This window comes from Arachis hypogaea, chromosome 5 (assembly GCF_003086295.3).
Source record: "Arachis hypogaea cultivar Tifrunner chromosome 5, arahy.Tifrunner.gnm2.J5K5, whole genome shotgun sequence".
NCBI lineage: Eukaryota > Viridiplantae > Streptophyta > Magnoliopsida > Fabales > Fabaceae > Arachis > Arachis hypogaea.
In genome coordinates this window covers 79,245,570-79,264,816 of record NC_092040.1, presented here as the reverse complement: position 1 = coordinate 79,264,816, position 19,247 = coordinate 79,245,570, and the positions used below count along the sequence as shown (strand labels likewise).

The window sequence follows — 19,247 nt, the reverse complement described above, 5'->3', positions numbered from 1 at the left end:
AAACTTTTCTCCCCCTTCTCATTCCTTCCATAACCCCAGGAACCAGGAAAACAAAAAGATGCAGGGAGGTGAAACCCAGCAGCAAGATCATCGGAGCATTCTATAGCACTGTATCCGATTCATATAGGTATGTTATTTAATATAATTTTTCCGTTAATTGGCATGTTGAAAGTACAATATCTGTTGTTGCATGTGGTTGGAGTTGATGGTAAGGATGAAAGTTTTGATTTTTATCTCATGGTGATGGGTTTGGGAATAGGGAAAAGGGAATAGCCGAAAAAAATCACGTTTTGGGAGTAAAGATGAAGGGAAGGTAGCAGAAAAGGGGTGTTTTCGTTGATTCCTGGCGCCTCTGTTCTGCAAGTAAAGATGAAGGGAAAGTAGCAGAAAAGGGGTTTTTTCGTTGTTTCCTGGCGCTTCTGTTCTGCAATAACACGCCGTTTGGTGTTTCGTCCTCTAATCCCTTTTTCTTCTGCGCCATTCTCGCACCCAAGGTTTCAACGCAATTTCCGGTTCTCACTTTCACAATCTCATCTTCACCATATTCGCATTCACTGGCGTATTTCCTCGGTAAGTAAAACCCTTTCCTTGCTCGCTCGGTTTCTCTTTTTGGGCTTTGGACTTTGATTATCTGAAAGCTTTTTCTGTGAAACTCATTGAATCGTTTTGCAATGTGAATGACATGCTCTATTACTGTATATGTTACTCTTGAATCTTGATGCTGTGTGTTAGGTAGAGTTGTATATTTTTTTGTTTTTATTTTGGAAGAGAATATTTCCTCTTAATTGATTATGGATATGGCAAGACACCATTCAAAAATTCTTGTTCGTAACTCCTCAATGGGATTTGATATATCTTTCATGGATGTTATACAATATGACAATCTATTCATGAAAAGACCTTATATCAATATTTTAATTCTCCATTTTCTATGAATATTTTTTTTAACAATTGAAAAAAAATGCTATGAACTTGTTTGGGTGCATTGTGATTAAGCATCAAAATCAGGCTAAGTCAAACCGTGATAAGTAGACATTAATTTTCTGGTGTGTCATGGTTCCTTATTTTTTATATGTTATGTGGTTTGAATAAGTATTTTTCATACTTGGTGTTGTGCTTTCTTTCAAGAAATTAATACAGTGACAAATACGAAGTAACCATTTCGTTCAAGTTGCCTCCATAGTTCAAAAGTCTCCACTGGAAAAGCTGAGCATCTCATAGCCTTATCTCCGACTCCTTTAGGTATGTTATCTAGTTTTATCTTTCTATTAATTATGTTTCATGTGTGTTAACGATGTTAACGATGAAATTTTTGTTCTTTATCTCACTTTGAGGGGTTTTGAAAATGGGAAAAACTTGCAAAGATGGTATTTTTGGGCTGGAGATGAAGAGAAGGCACCAAAAAAGGGGTTTTTTTTATCATGTGTGTCACTTGGATTATGTATTTGTTAGTAGTTGACTAATTATGGTAGTTAACTATGGTGGGAGTACATTAGGAGTACTTAAAGTTATTGGTAATTTATTAATTTTTTTTATTCATGTGAAAGAAAAAAAATTCTTCTAGATATGGTTCAGTAGAGATGTTATGTCTTGATTTTTTTTAGTTTGAATTGCTTTAACTTTATAAAATGTTGAGTTGGAATTTTGCATGGAATTTTTTAGTGTGAACATACATACATATATGTCTATTTAAGTAATGGTATGTAGTTAAACAAATTAAACTGATTTTTGATTAGTTACTTCCATTTTGATTTGGTTGATCTTGTGACGGTTTAGGAGCTTGATAGCAACTTTATGACCGGTTGGTAAATTTTGAGCAATTCTAACCTTATCAAAACTTTCCAAGTCCAATCACTTTTCCTAACTTATAATTCCAAACAAAAATTTTTACACCTCCATCCATTCCTTAATTATCTCCACTACTAATAAAATCAAATAATCATAGAACCCTCGATCACCAAAGAGAGAGACAGAGAGCAGTAATGAATTGGGAAAGGGAAGAATATAATAGACAGCGATGGGGACTAATAAAAATTGTTGTCTATAGAATAAAACACAATGCTTGTATCCACAATGCTTGTATCCATCAGCATAGAATAAAAGACAAAAATTTTTATCATTTTCTATTCTTTATTAATTATTTTTAATGTTAAATATAAAAAAAATATACAGGAAAAATACAGTACTTGTAAATGGTACGTATAACGTTGTTCATTTTCCTATATGAAAGTATGGGTTGTGTAATTTGGGACCATTCAAATTAAATAACATAAATTACTATTAGTTATATATATAGTCAAAATATATAATTACACCTTCTGAAATAAAATAAAGTTTATTTACTCTCTATAATAATTTACATGATGTTAGTTACTCTACTTTCGTTTCTACTTTTTATTATTTTTTTATTCATTTTTTATTTTTGATTAACTTTAACCCTTGTATTGTTATACATTGCTTAGCGTTAATGTTAAAACATTTAAACTTGAATCTGATATTTATTTTAAGTACTAACTAGGACAGATGACTTAGATTTTGTCAACGAAATTTAAAATTCCCTATAATAAGTTCAATAATTAATAATTTGTGACTTATATATTCATCATACACCTAAATTTTGTTCTTCACAATTCTATACATTAGAATTTGAAAAAGAATACAGCTATTTAAATTTTTTTGTATGCAAAAGAGCAGGTTTGAAGTGTGCCAAAGGGATCTGACAAATGGGTTTGGGCATCGTGATGTCTAATAAATTATAAACAATAATAATATTGGCGTATCTACGCTATTGATAAACATGTTGGTATGTTAATGATTAATTTAAGTGAGTTATTTGAGTATATATAGCAGTTGTTTGTGAACAGGTGTTCGAAAAACAAGAAGTAGCTATGGCTCGTACCAGGAGCAAAAAAGAGACACAGAAGAATAACAATCCCGAAAGAAGATCGCAAAAAAAAATGTTGGACCAAAAAAGGTACCTTGGATGGTTAGCGGTGAATTAACTATAAACTTGGGATATTGTGTTTTGATAGTAAATGTTAAATCCCACATTCTTCTTCGTTGTTACTTTGTGCTGATTATGAATTTTTGTGTAGAAAACACTAGTATCTAGGTGCTCACCATGTTGCGTGGCTTCAGTTATGAAGCAATTAGACTCAGGCGCGGGCAGAGAGAAACTAATGGAGGTGCAGAACATGGGACTTGGCTGGCTGCAATATGTGCCTGAATGGGCTGTCAACCAAGATATGATGGTTGCATTAGCATCATCATATAGTCGGGATGAGAATTCCTTAATCGTCGGAACAAGAAAAATTCCCATATCAGTTGAATTAATTGCACGGTGTTTTGGACTACCGAACCATGGTACGCAATTCTGAAATAAAATAGGGAGAAAAGGGAAAAAAATTATCCACAGTACTTTCGTTGACTATATGTTTTCGGTTAAATTAGCCATTAAATATTTGTACTGCATCGACTCAATTTTGTGCTTGGCAGGGGATAGTTTCAAAAGTCCAGAAACAGCAGCAGAGCACCGACTTGTTAACAGCTTCACAGGAAAGACACAAGCAGATTTGAAAAGGGATGTTATCACATGCTCGATACAGTCCGATGTCGATAGAATCAACTTCCGGAGACAGTTCATCATGTTGATAGCCAAGTGTTTCTTCTTTCCCTCGCCGAAAGCCACTGTTTCAGACATACATATACGCGCTGCCATTGATGTATCGAACCCAAGGAAGATGTATTGGGCGAGGTACATTTATGATTTTTTAATTGAGGGAGTTCTGAGGTTTCAGGATGTAGGGAAGAAAACAGTTGATGGATGTATGTTCGCATTATTGGTGAGCCATATATCCCTAACCTTTGATTTGTTGTTTGTTATTTTATAGTATACCTTGTTTATAGCAATTACTATAACTTTCAGATTATATATCTCCATGCTAACAAGCATGGAGATTTAGGAAGATATAATGGGAGAGAACCGTGGATCAGAGACTGGTCGCTTGTTGATCTGAAGAAGATGGATGAAGAGGAAAGCACATCTCACTCGGTGAGACATAAGTGTGAAAGATATGTTAATCGGATCACTCCTTTTAAGCTCTAACGTGAATAAAACTTATATGTTGTCCACTGTAGGGGCTTCTAAATTTAATTGGAAAGATGTATGGGTCACCGAAAAAGTACAATCGTGTATCAAAGAGAAGATGCATCAAGAAAAAAACAAAGTCTGATAGAAAGACTCGTAAAAAAGCTCCAACGGTAGATGAAAACGAGACCGACATACCAGCTGACCATGCATCACTTGCTGAATTTGATCAACAACCTTCCAAAAAAAGGCAATTCAAAGATTTATTACTTGTTATAAACTTTTATTGCTCTAACCTGTGTCTTTTTAATATTATTATAGCATAAATAAATATCTTTTAGATTTTGCGTCTTTTTAATCATATATAAAGTTTTACCATGTATAGAGTAATTCATTATTTATCTAATTTTAGAAGTGTGATATTGATGTTGTAGCTGGTAAATCTATATTTTAAAAACTGTTGGAGATACTTATTTTGAGCATGGCAATAGACCTTACACATGTAAATACATCTTTTCCTGTTTTAGCATTAATTCTATAACATAATAAATTTGATGACCATGTGTCCTCTCCCGTTAAGTAATGCCAATACTAGTGACTTTAAATAGTATTATGAATAGCTAAATCTTGTCTCATTAGTTTGGATGTTATGTATATAATACTCCTGATGTTATTCGTGTGGCTCTCTGGATGTTAACTGATTTAAATTACGGAAGTTATTGACCATTCTGTACTATACTTGGGTATACTAGAATTACTTGGTCGGATTATATTTGTGCTAGGTGACCTTTTTAATTATCACTTATATATAGTTGTTCATCTTCCAATTTATTTAAACAGAAAATGTAGCCAAGCCTCACAAAACGGATGCATTGAGGGGGATAAAGTGTTTATGAACAAGACATGTATCAAAATACCTACGGGGGAGGAGACATTGGCCGACATGCCAGTGGTAAATGCAACAGATGATAATGTTAAGGACGGGCATTCAAAGGAAAGGCAAGTTATTGAATTTTTAGTTATCGTATGAAGTTTTAATGCTTTAACTTGCCTCATTGTAATAATATACTAGCATAATTTTTTTGGGCAACTGCGTTGACATAATTTATCATTATATTTGTTTGCATATAACATTTTACCATATATAAAGTAATTTTAATATACGTTACCTACGTATAATATTGTGCTTATTTGAGAAGAATGGCAAAATTAGGGGTTGTAACTGGTATATTTATCTTGAATAGGAGTTTGATTATCTAATATTTTATCATTTAAATTCGGATGTTATGCGTGCCTCATACCCGATGTTATCTTTCTAGCATTATGGTTGCTAACTGGTTGGCAATGTGGATGTTACTATCCATTCTTTACTTTATTCTGCACGAAGAAGCTTTGGGTAAACTTTAGATTTAACATCATTTACGAATTTAAGCGTACTACATTTACTTGATTAACTCATATTTGTATCAGGTGTCTTTTGTTATTATCACTTATAGGTGCTCAACTTCTAATTTATTTAAGAGTCCTAAAACAGGTCCATTAGGGGGAATACTATGAGTATGAGGTGGATATGTCCTGAAATGCCCAAAGGGGATGAGACAATGTCTGACACACCTGTTGAAAACGGAATAGATGATAATGTTGATGAAGGACCTTCGAATCAAAGGCAAGTTAGATAGATGATTTTAACAATAATACGAATTATTGAAGATTATAGTAGTTGCATGACTCTTTTACTTCTGACTCTTTCCTTCTTTTGAGGTGAAATGTTTAATCAATAATAGATGTTATCCATATAATTTTATGCTGGTTACACAACTTTCTTTATTTTAGTTTTGGCTCAGATAAGAGCACTTAATTGTTAAGAGCACTCAGTTAAGAGCACTTAATTGTTAATGACTGTGCAGGAAATCCGGAGAGCTTGCAATGGTAGTGTATGTTGCACCAGAAGACCCAGCTCAAGTAGACTTTTCAATCCCGTCATTCTCGCTTGGCATCACTCAGATGCACATACCAGACTCACCGCCCAGATCTCCGGTAACAAATGATCAAAATGCGACTCCGAAACCTGAATCACCAGAAAACATAAAAACAAAAGCTGTGGTGGACACACTAATGCCATCTGGGGGTGCTGCAAGGCCGACAGGTGATGACATGAACAGGATATACAAGTGGGTGACAGATCGGAGGGGTGCAAAGAATACCACACTTGCGTGGATTCGCAATGGCGATGATGTTCAGCTGCAGCGAGCGGATCTTCAATCACTGGGATGGCGTAGAAGAGTAAGCGATACGGTAAGAGCAAACAAAAAAACTGTAATAAATTGCTATGTATGTGTTATGCATTAAAGTGCCATGAAAATGTAATACGTTTACTCTATTCAGGTGGTTGATTACTGCTGTCCCATGTTCAATACTTCGAGCAACGCAAGGTTTTGCACGCATTTTTATTGTATTCCACCGAGACTAATGGTTAGTGCAATCTTTCCTTACCCACTTAATATTAATTAATACCATAATTGCCTCGGTGAAGGATACTCTAAATTATTACTTTAGGTGTTTAACTAATGCAAAATGGGTTTACAGGCCATAATATTGACTGATGATAACATTGAACGATTTGCCGGGACGAACACTGGTTTTGTCCCTGTTCTTAGCAAATTCATGGGCCGCGGGCAGCACTGGTTCGATGCGGAGAAAGCGAAAAAAGTTGATTACGTCAGTAATTTATATACTTACTAATCCACACACAAAATCTATTTTTTCATTACAAGAATATGGAAAAAATAACTATATACTAACATGCTTTATTCAACGATGAAGTGGTTTGTTCCAGTGTGCCAAGATGATCACTGGTGGCTATATGTACTCCACCGGAAGACTGATAATCTATGGGTGTTAGACTCTATGCACAATGGCCCACACTCGGAGTGCCGAGAGAAAATAGATAAATATGTAGTAAGTGAAAATAGATTTGATGATGCATATTTTTTCGGGTGTTAGGTGTTCCATGTTTTTTTCTTCTATTTTCCTCCCTAATTTTTTCTCTCTGGCTTGTCGAAGGGCTTTCTTCTCCAAGAGTTGGCAGCAATTGTAGACCCGAATGTAGTATTCATAGCTGAGGGCTATGAATGTTGCTATGAAACAAGGCTCCAAAAACAGCCTAATGGGTAAGTCTAGAGGTGAAAACAAAGAAGGGATTAAAAAATCAACCCACACAAATTTTAATATGTTGGCACGACTTTTTGTCATTTGTGTTGCATAGGTGGGACTGTGGCGTATACGTCATTAAATGGATGGAAATATGGGATCCAAAGAGCTTGGCAGAGGATGAATTGAATATGCCTATTTGGACGACGGTTAGTGAAATCCAAAACATATGCTGATGCTTATTTGCGTATTTAATAATTGATAAATAACTCTTCTTGGATGAATTCTACTTATGCTGGCTGGATTTATATTTGCTTCTTTAGTGTATTCTATACCAAACACAAATACATCTGTATGTGACCACAGGCCCAGCTGCAACAAATTCGGAAAGAAATTGTAACTGACATTCTAATTTGCAAAGACAACATCTCTAGGAGTGAGGTAGATGGTGTACTCAATGTACCATGTCGTCATGTGGAGGATAGGGGAAAGAAAAAAACTCTTGAAGATCCTTGGACGAACCCACGGACAAGATCACTGGTTCGAAGGGCAGAACTGGCTAAGAAAGCTAAACGGAACTATAAGCCATAAATTGAGATTAGAGTTGGTCGGTGTGTGTTTTTTGTTAATTTGATTTCAGGATTTAGAGGATGTTATTTTTATATACAGATGGATGTTATCGGATATAAACCAAAACCGGGTGCATCTTTTTTAAAGGGAAACCTATATTAGGTAGCAGGCTAAATATATTCACAAACAATTGATTAGGACTAGAGTTGCTATGTGTATTTACGGTTGATATGCTTGCAGAATTTAAGTGATTTTATCATGAAATATTTGTGAAAGGTTTTGGATTTGGACTGGATAAAAAAAATACAATAATTCAATATCCCAGTTAATATTTATGTATAAAAAAATTGTTTTTAAATTATTAGTTTATTTTTTTATACATGTTTGGCTTGTTTTTGCTCAAATCGAGAACACGTTGACTGAATTTTGAATTATCTTTCCAATATACAATTATCCATGCTTAACAGGCAGCTAAAAATATTTATGCCCAAGCAATAAATGCTCGATCGTGGATGTTATTCTAATAAATTAAAGGATGTTATTGGATGTAAATAAAATACATGTCTGGATATGACTTTTTGATGTCTAATTTTTTAAATAATAAAAGAAAGACCTTACTATGTACGGATACTTTTGGATATTCAAATTTAAACTTCATGTATTGCACCACATTATCGTAATGATTAAATTATCAACTAAACATTTATTATTTTAAATATTAGTAACAAATAATAATGGTAACAAAGAGTAAAAGAATGAAGTTGAAATAAAATTGAAGCATGGGCAAAGTACAAAGTAGTTGTTAAACTCTAATGCTTATGATATGTAGTGATGTTAAACTTCGAATCCTCCAAGAATGTTTCCTGTGAAAAAAAAAATTAAAAACAAAACAAAAGAGAAAACAATTAGTAAATGGACATGACATTAATGCTATGAAAAATACACTAGATATACATACACAATTGTTCAGCGTTATGGAATGAATTCAATAGTGATATGAAGGAGCCAGAGTGCATAGCCAAATTGTCTGTCATTTCTGAACAAGCCGGTCGCGTATCTTTGTAGGAAGTTGCCACATTTGTAGGAGATGGTTGTGCATTACCATTAGGTCCCTTAACACACAAATAATATTGAAAGATAACATCATCACTTATTATCCATTCAACCAACTTAAAATAAACAAATAACGTGAAAAGGGGGGTAGATCTCATATTTACCTTATTGTGATTGTGAGTGTTCTTGTTTTTGCGTGCCCTCTTCTTAATAGATTTTTCCAGATCTACCCCAAGTCTGGTGGAAGTTGGACGACCTCGCGTAGGAACACGACGTGGGCCATGTAGCTCATCCATGCTAACGGGACACTCATCATGCGTATGTGAGTAAATCGCACTTGGTACATGTGCAGCTTGATGCTCGAATTCCTTGTGTTCTCTGAGCTTCTCCCGAGCACTGTCCATGGCACCACGCAATATAGCAGCAACCTCTGGAGTAGCCACAAAATCCTGAGCGATGTTGTAAAAATCAGAACACAATTGCCTAAAAATTGTCATGCTTTCATCAGAACGGTCCATGTCAATGCTACTCCTGATGTATGTGTGTCTCCGACTAACATTCTTACTCCATCGGGATAGAATGTATTGTGAGGACACTGATGTCACACGAAAATGTAGAAGAACAGCAAGACTGTGGCAGCATAGAATACCATTCGATTGGAACATAAAGCAATCACATTGAACGTCTGATGATTGCGAGCAATACACGACTTGGTATCTGATGTACACTGACATGTCAAACACCATCTTTTGTTGGTCAACTTCACAAACTATACTTGTGCCATGATGGTTGATTAAGGAGATGTCACAATCGGCCTTTTTTATAAATTGATCCTGAACGTCTCGAAACATGGAGTTTGTATATTCTCTCTGGAACTGCTTCTCTATTGGTGAGCTGGAAACACAAGGGATAATACCCCTTAAATCAGCAGCGTCACACTCAAGCTCCTTTTGCTCCTTGTCTATAACACAGTTTTGGTATTGGCGAACAAATTGCAACAAAGAGCTCTTACTATTTAAGTACTTATCAAAAACTGAATGCATGCTCTCACTACGCTGTGTGCTCCTCATGCCAGCCCAGAATTCATCCTTGAAAAATACTGGCACCCACATGTGTCGGTCAGCAAACATATCTGCAAATGAACAGGAAAAACCAAAAAATGCAAAAAAAAAAAACAAAAATAGCATCGGTTAACCTCTAAGTGCAACATCCATAATGACTATAAAATAACATCTATACAGTAGCCACACAGAGGCAGCAAGGAACCAGAAGATTATACTACCATTTAGCCACCTAGAATTGTGGAGGTCATACTCTTCAATAAAATCGTGCCAATCTCTCTCAAATGAGTCCTTAGATTTGGATTCAAACACAATCCTCTTCATGCATGTGATGAGCTGATCGAAATGACGGTAACCTACCAGCTTGTTTGGTATCTTGTTTAGGATATGCCATATGCACCATCTATGGCGTGTGTGTGGTAATGTGGTCTCTAATGCAGAACGCATCTGCAGCGATTGGTCTGTTATAACACATATGGGGGCCTTACCCATACACTTCAACCAAGTACGAAAAAGCCATTCGAATGTACGAGTGTCCTCATTCCGCAATAATGCGCACCCAAGAAGCGTAGACATCCCATGGTGGTTGACACCTACGAAAGACCCAAACGGCACGTCGTACCTAAAAAATAAAAATATAAAAACATGATATGTAGGTGGAAACTCCAAATGCCGTGGATGGAAAAAAGTCTAATTAAGTACAACAGAAAAATAATAATTCCATACCTATTAGTCTTGTAAGTAGTGTCAAACGTCACGACATCACCAAAATATTCCCATGCAGCTCTACACCGAGCATCGGCCCAAAACACATTTCTAATGCTATGGTTTTCATCCACATCTATTTCAAAGAAAAAGCTTGGATTGAGCTCCTTCATCCGTGAGAAGTGCTTAAGTAACTCTTTTGGATCCGTCTCATCCCCGGAAATGCGTAAGTGACGACTAATGTAATTTCTAACATCCTTCTCTGTAAAGGTGAGGTTGGCAGGGCCACCGACTGCATTGGCTAGTGCCTGGTACGTCTTACTCGGTCTAATGCCAGCTTGGTCATTTTGCTGTATCAGGTCCTTCACATGCATACTTAGCTGACGGTTTGCTGAGAACATGCCAGATAGCTTCGGATTAAGCGGGTGTGAGTGAGATACCTCTACTCGAGAAATTCTCCACTGCCCTGTCATTTTATCTAATGCCAAATAGCAACGGGCTTTGCAGTTTGTTGAGGCCACTGTTTTCCTTCTCTGGGGTGCCTTTACACGGGATGTGCGGTATCCATCTCTGTTACAATGCAAAGCTTGATTAACAACCACCCTCTGATCGTTTATGGTCTCCCAGCCGGTGGTTCTTATTTTGACGACAAATCCAGTTCTAGCCGCATATCGGTAATAATATGCACGCGCATCTTCTAATGTGCCGAAGCACATTCCCACCTCGGGATCTACCTCCTCGTCACCAATGGCTTGGTTTATGACCTGGAAAAAAAACAAAGAAAGAAAAAAAAACAAATGAAACTCTACATAATAGTTAACTATACAAAAGTGGCTAATTTCACTATCGAGTATAACAAATAAAACACAATACTATACTTTTAGGTCCTAATTTCGTTTTATTATGTATGTTAACGTAGATGTTAACTTCATGTAATTATTTTTGGATTTACGTATATTTTTTATTTTTTTATTTAAATTCTCTAGAATATTTTAAGTAATTTAAAATTAAATATTATAAAAAAGTTATTGTTCATCAAAATACTTATTTCTATGATTTATCTCTCATTTAAATTAAAACACAGACAAGAGGATGAAAACATCTATGTCCTAACGTTTCTTTTGGAGAACAGGCGCAAGGGTTGCTTATGTGTTCCAATAATAATAATAATAATAATAATAATAATAATAATAATAATAATAATAATAATGATAATGATAATAATAATAAAAGATATCAATTATCAAAGGCATAAACGACAAAAAAAAACATATTTATGAAAATGAAAGAGGAATAAGGCGGAAGAAATAGTAGGGACCATAGCTTCTATTTCTCCAGATTTTGTTTTAAAATCTTTCAAATAAATTTTCTCTGAAAAGCATTTTATTTTAAATAATTAGATTATAGAATAAGTCCAAAGTTGTTTTTCAATATTTTTATTAACTCGAATTTTGATTTAAAAAATTATTTTGTAATTCTTTGGCAAAATTAAAGGTAAAAACAATTTGAGAATTGAATGAAATTCTAAATTAATTAGAATATCAATGAATGCTATGTGTACGAAAGCGTGATGATATATGATAGTCTTGGTTATATTGTTTGTGATGATGCTAAAACTTATTTGCCGGTGCAAATAATTTTTTTTTGAGATAAATAGCAAACAAATAATGATCAAGAATGTTACGCATATAACTAAAGTGCTAAAAAATACATAAAAAAATAATCCAAGTTATTACCATACCTCATCAGAGCTAGTGTAGTTTTCTATATTCTCAGAAATTGATTGACTGGCAACAATTTCACTGGGTGAGTTCGTCTGTTGTACAAATTCTTCAGCACCTTCTGCCATAGGTACTGTATTAAGGTCGAAATCAATTGCCATACAAATTACAATGATAAAAATAATTTCTTGTAAAATTTCTTGGCTTATACACTATTGTGCTTGCAATGGTGTTATTCTTGTGATTTTTGAATGAATATGATTGAATTAACATAAAGTATATATTAGGATAGGTTTCATGTTTCATATCCCCAATAATTGATGATAAATACCATAACGGACAAAGAATCAATTGCAATTATTTAATGTAATTGATATTATAATTACCGTTCTTAAATATAATTATTATTAATCTTTATTGTATTTTTATATATAAAAATCAAATTATAAAAAGGAATATTAAGTATTGATTACAATAGTGCCTAATAAAAAGGATATGATTTTCTAATTAATATCATTAATTAGCAGATTTGATAAGAACAGTGATAAGTAGAATGAACGGTGATAAGTAGAATGATAAGAGAGTGAAGTAAAAAATAAAATTGTTATTAAGTGATATAAATGAAGTAAAATATGGAAAGTTTTGGCTGATTATGGCTGAAAAATTTTGGTTACCAAACTTTTTCCTTTAGTAATTATATCTCAAGATTAATCTTAACCACCTATTTTTAATTTATTTCTTTAAGTAAATAAATAATAAATAGTGATAATTATTAGAAATAATAAGACATTAATGATAATAAATTATTAGCAGTAATAAATGCAAGAATAAACACTAAATAAGTAATAAATACAAGTCTTGGTAATAATTGCAACTAGTAATAAATGATAGGATAATATTTAATGCCATTAATTCATGCTTGTGAATACCAAAATGAAATTTAATCGGTAATATATATTTACATATATTTTGGAGCAATGATACAATGTGAAACTGTTATTGCATAAATTGGTATAAATATCTATTTTTACAAAATATGATAAAAACAAGTAGTTAAGAAATTACCACATTAGTAATTATCTAATAAGGATTAATCCTAGCTATACTAATCATTATGACTAGATTTATTTTGTTTTCAGATACATTTTTAACCACTTATTAATTTATCATTGGTAAATTAATTAAAACTAGTGTATGTTCCGTATCCTGTACGAGATAATAGATAAAATTATATAAAGAATTTTATTAAAATTTAAATAAAATATATATAGTAATTATTATTATAAATATTTTACAAAATTATAATTAAAATCAAACTTTTAGGATTTTAATATTAAAATATTAAAAATAATTAGTATTTGTCTTAATCAATTTGAATTTGTTGAGTGATCATCATTCTCACTCGTCTGCCTAAACAATTATTAGGAGTTCGAATCTCGACTTATGTGTAGCAATCCATTGGCTAGCGGTAAACCCTTAATAAATGGAGTATCAATACGTGGTTAAACTTGACAGGAGTACCCGACTACGCGGGTACCCGACCAATCCAAACCCAGTTGGGAAGAGTAATAACTTGACCCGAGTCAGGATAGATTTTGCTCAGGGAAGAGCATGGTCGGGTTTAGGGTGTACCTGTCTCGGATATATACATATAAACACTTTTTAGGAATTAGAATTTGCCTTACATCACAGATTCAGTGATTCACAACTTTAGTCCATACTCTATAGCTATGCAAGAGAAATCCAATCATCTTCACCCAAAGTCTTCTTCTTCATAAAAAACTTCATAGCTCTCGTCATCGTCGTTGCTAAGCCCATCGCCGCCTAACCCTTTATAGCTCCCATCTTCTTTCACAGCTCATGTCGCCATCGCTGCTTATCCCATTTTCGTCGCTTTTGAGCCCATTGCCACCTTTCTCCTGCCGAGTTCCTTTTCTCTAGGTAAATTCCCCTCTCTCTCTCTCTCTCTCTCTCTCTCTCTCTCTCTCTCTCTCTCTGGGTCTGCTAAGTTCTTCTCGTCTTCTTCCACAGACTCATCACTTAGTCACTATGAGCGCGGGCATTGCCATTGCAGTTTTATTTGAGTCTGTCACCAAATAAAATAGAATTTTTATTCAAGCTGGACCAGTTAGAAATAGGCATGCATGAGATCATTTTTATATGTAATTTCTCTCTCTCTCTCTCTCTCTCTCTCTCTCTCTCTCTCTCTCTCTCTCTCTGGGTCTGCTAAGTTCTTCTCGTCTTCTTCCACAGACTCATCACTTAGTCACTATGAGCGCGGGCATTGCCATTGCAGTTTTATTTGAGTCTGTAACCAAATAAAATAGAATTTTTATTCAAGCTGGACCAGTTAGAAATAGGCATGCATGAGATCATTTTTACATGTAATTTCTAAATATTTTCATTCAAATTTGATCTATGTGGTTGAGTATTTTAATATGGCGATCATTATAGACCAGATTATTAAAGTAATCAGGAAAATAACATTCATATATGCTCATAAAATTTATAAGATGTGATTATCTCAAGAAAATATATACGTATAGACCAAGTGGAAGATTGTTAGGAAATTATTATTTATTAATATATTTATGGACAATACATATATTAATGATAATCACAAATTAAGTAATTTCACATTAAATGACTTATACAACGGTGATCTCGTTTATTGTCATAAATGTTGAATTAAATAAGTTATAATTACTTTTGATTTGGATAAAGGAGATTAAAACTATAGATACTATTTTATTTGAGTTTTAAGGTTTAATGAGTGGCACACTCAAATATAAATAATGACTTTATAATTTTGGTCTCCAACACATCAAATTCGCCTCCTTAGCTCTTTTCCCACGGTGGAGTTATAATTCAGCCCTATCAGAGATACAGAAGGTTTTGGTTGACGAAGATCAAAGAACCAGAAGAGTCAAGCTCTCTGATCTCGATTATGCTCGGGAATGAAGGGACGCTTCGCGCTCTCAACTATATTTCTTAATGATTTAACATGGATGATCTTAAGGTTGAGAAAACCTAAAATTTTCAGATAAAATAGAATTTTTATTCAATCAAATGATGATAAATAATTTTAGTAAATTAAATGATATTAATGTGATCATTGGATGATAAAAAATGCTAGAAAAATAAATAAATAAATAATATTTAAAGAGTATAAAAATATTAAATTGTCATTTCAATTTACTTTTTTAAATCAATGATAATAAATATCTTGAATTAATTAAAATTTTACAAAAAATTATATAACTAAAATTATTTTATTTCTTCAAAAATTTTTTGAACATACAATGGTTCAATGTGAGATTGACTATTGAGAATTGAATATAATATTTTTAAATTCGTATTTTTAATAAAAAAATGTACTTAGTTCTATCCATCTTAAATAATTCTATATTCACTATCACTTATCCATCTAAATAATTCTAACATTGATAGAATATTATTTTTAGATGCAACAAATTTAAAATATATTTATTCTATTTCAAAAATCAATATTCATATTTAACTTAGAATTTTAATAAATATGGCAAAAAATATTATATTTTTTAGTTAAAAAAGTAAAATATTTATGAATATATTTTTGTGCTATCTTTAGCTTTAGATTTTTCATTGGCTGGTTAATGGAATCAAATCATATTTCTATAACATATATAAGAATATATATTATACATAAATAAAAAATATTAGGTGTAATAAAAACAAATACATAAATTAAAGTAAAATTTAGAAAAATAAGAACCAAAAAAATATTGAAAGAAAGAAATATAAATAGAAGAAAAACAAAATTATTAGATAGAAGAAAAATAATTTAATAAATTTTATGTGTATATAAAAGAAAAATGAAAAGAAGATACAGAGTACCTTGTTTAATTTAGCAAGATTTATGAGAATAAATATATAGAATAAGAGAATAAAAAATAATAATAATAAAATTAAATATCTGAATTAATATAAAAAATAAAAAATAATAAAATAATGATAATCCATCATAATCTTAATTTTTTAATATAATTAATTAATAACAATATAATTAGTCTATCATAATCTTAATCTAATCTTTTAATATAATTAATTCTAATTAAGTAATCAAATAAATTAAATATAAATATGTCTAATCCAATCATATAAAAAAGTAGTATATATATATATATATATATATATATATATATATATATATATATATATTTTGGGGATAAAACGTCACTTTAAAGTGAGATTATTATTATTAATGATATATAAATATTAAAATTATATTAATGCATTAATTGAAATACATTATTAGGGTAAAAAGTTGCAATAATTAAAATAACTAAAATTTATTAACTTTAATTAGTTAAATTAGCATAAAAATAAGAAAGAGATGATTAATCAGATTAAATAAATTTAAAAAAATTACTGAGTAAAGCAAATGTCACAATAATTAAATTACTGATTGACAAAAAATTAATTCAATCAATTCAAATTTTTATTTAAAATAGACAATCAAAGATCACCAATGAATAAAAATGAATAGGATATAATAAAGAATAATTTTAGTAGTATAAATAATTAAATTAAATTATTATATACAATTTTTACTTTTTACCTTATTATAATTTAAGTTAACATTAATGGTAAAAGAACTAATTTTAAATAGATCCAATTTGTATTTTATAACATAATTAAAGCACAATTCATAATTTTTTATTTTGTGACTAATCAAAATTTTTTAAATTTTTTGATTAAGTCTTCTGTATTTTATGATTGATAATTTTTTTCTACAAAACAAAAATTTGTGATGAATTAATACAATCATAATTAATTAAAAAAATAAAAAAATTGTAAAAAATCAAATAAAATATAAAAAATAGAATAAAAATTTATTTTGAAACTAAAAATTTGTCGATTGTGCTAGAAATTATAAAAAATTTGTATCTTATTATATAATCAATTTTGTTACTTACTTTAACTTCATTATCCCTTTGTATCTAAAAAAGTATATAATGTCACACTTATTTCAAAAAAGATAAAACTTTTCAAATACACGATATAATGTATAATTTAAGAACAGTAAGATAAAAAATATCTAGAAATTTCTAATAGTATTTAAAATTTTCAGTGACGATAATACAAAGAGTTTAAATTTACCAAATGAATTCACCTTTACACATCTTATTTAAATTTAAATTATAAAATTTAATTTGTATATCCTTTTTTCTCCTAATATAAATTATTTTTGACAAAAAATATGAAAAAATCTATTAGACCAAAAAAATATTCTATCAAAAAGTTATTATAAGAAGATTTATAATTAGTGAAGAAAATAATAAAAGCATTAATAATAATAAAAAAAGAAATGAAGCTTATAATAAAAAATGTTAGAAAAGAAATAATAAAGTTCATATTAACAATAATAATGTTGAGGAATGATATTGCTGCTTTAGGCTTCTAGCCTCTGCTTTTGGCCATCGTTTTTTTTCTTTCTTTGGTTTTTTATTTAAATTATAAAGTCATAAAAAAAGGGAACAATTCAAGAAAATGAAAACAGCAAGATCAATAGTAACTAACAAATCAAAATATATAGGTCATAAGAGAAAAATAAATTATTATATGATAGAATTAACATGAGTATATTTCATCATTAAATAAACAAAGTTAACGCAAAACAAAATTACACGTAAAGAAAAAAAAAGAAAAAAGAGTTAAAATATCCAAAGTAATAAAAAGATTATTTTTATAATTTTATTTTGTCATGTTTATAGAAGACTATAAAATAATGAACTTTTAACTAAATTAAATTGTATTTATTAGAGAAGTAGAGAAAAGATTTGTGTATATTCAAGTTGTGTAGAATGATACAATATAGAAGAAGGGTATTTATAGGTGCTAAGAGAATCAAAATAATAAAAGTGTAATATCCTATAATAAATATTTAGATATGTTAAATAGAATAGATAAGTAAGAAAGTATTTGCACTATTATACTTCTTGTTCTAAATGACGACTTAAGATATTTGTTTTGTATGTTACATAATATAAATAATATTTTGTATCTTATATTCATTAAATATTGATATTAGGTGGGGAAAATTATGTAATAAATTATATAAATAGTAATTATAAAAAATAAATAATTATTTATTTTGTATAATAATTCTTGATATACATAATATCATGTATATATTAGGATGCCTATTTTAATTATGTGAGTAATTATTATTTTTTTTACTTTTTTATTATATTAGTAAATAATATTTAAAACTAAAAGAAAGAAAAATAATTAAAAAACATTCCTAATTTGAATAAAAATTCTCTTATAAATATAGTAAAAATATAAGATGTGATGAACAAAAAAAAGTTAAAGCCACATAAATTTTTATTAAAAATAAAAATATTTGTTTGTTCATTTTTAAGCCACGTGACTATTTAATTCAAGGTATAAATTTTAATTGATATAAACTAATGATAGTTAAGTATACCAAAAAAAAGCAACCAATAAAAAAATAAAACTTAAATAAGGCAGATATGTTTTGAAAAAATTAGAATAAAATAAAAACCTCCAATTATAACCATTAATCATAATCACATATATTTATTTTAAGATTTATACTTCGAAAATTCAGAGTATTAATATTTTATATTTTATATTTTTTTAATTTTAGACTATTATAAACATTAATTGGTCTCTAATAATGATAATCCTTTTAAAAGAATAAACATAATTAAATAATTCTAAAAATATATAATGATTTTAAAATAATAAAAAATATACAATTACCTAAAATATATCATTTGTGTAGCACTTGAAATTTTTTTCCAATATAAAAGTTATATATAATATTCTATCATAAACAAATAAATATTTAATAAAAAAATTTAATATTTATATAATATAAAAAATAAATTA

At 30.5% G+C, this 19,247-nt stretch overlaps 1 protein-coding gene across 1 annotated transcript; it reads right to left on the bottom strand.

Annotated features, from left to right (window-relative positions):
• Nucleotides 1-8,616: 8,616 nt before the first annotated feature.
• LOC112803615 (protein FAR1-RELATED SEQUENCE 5-like) lies at nt 8,617-12,475 on the bottom strand. The gene is made up of 5 exons (XM_025847100.1): nt 12,368-12,475; nt 10,648-11,390; nt 10,452-10,543; nt 9,025-9,992; nt 8,617-8,670 (listed from the first exon to the last, which is right to left on the bottom strand). The coding sequence occupies exons 1-5, from the start codon at nt 12,473-12,475 to the stop codon at nt 8,617-8,619; spliced, it is 1,965 nt and encodes a 654-aa protein (XP_025702885.1).
• Nucleotides 12,476-19,247: the final 6,772 nt, after the last annotated feature.

What these genes read in the sequence shown, in the direction of transcription:
- LOC112803615 (XM_025847100.1), bottom strand. Translation starts at nt 12,475, where the DNA reads ATGGCAGAAGGTGCTGAAGAATTTGTACAACAGACGAACTCACCCAGT. An exon ending in ACTACACTAGCTCTGATGAG is followed by an intron (nt 11,391 to 12,367) that starts GTATGGTAATAA and finishes TTTTTTTTCCAG; the next exon opens with GTCATAAACCAAGCCATTGG. An exon ending in ACACTCACAATCACAATAAG is followed by an intron (nt 8,671 to 9,024) that starts GTAAATATGAGA and finishes TTTTTTTCACAG; the next exon opens with GAAACATTCTTGGAGGATTC.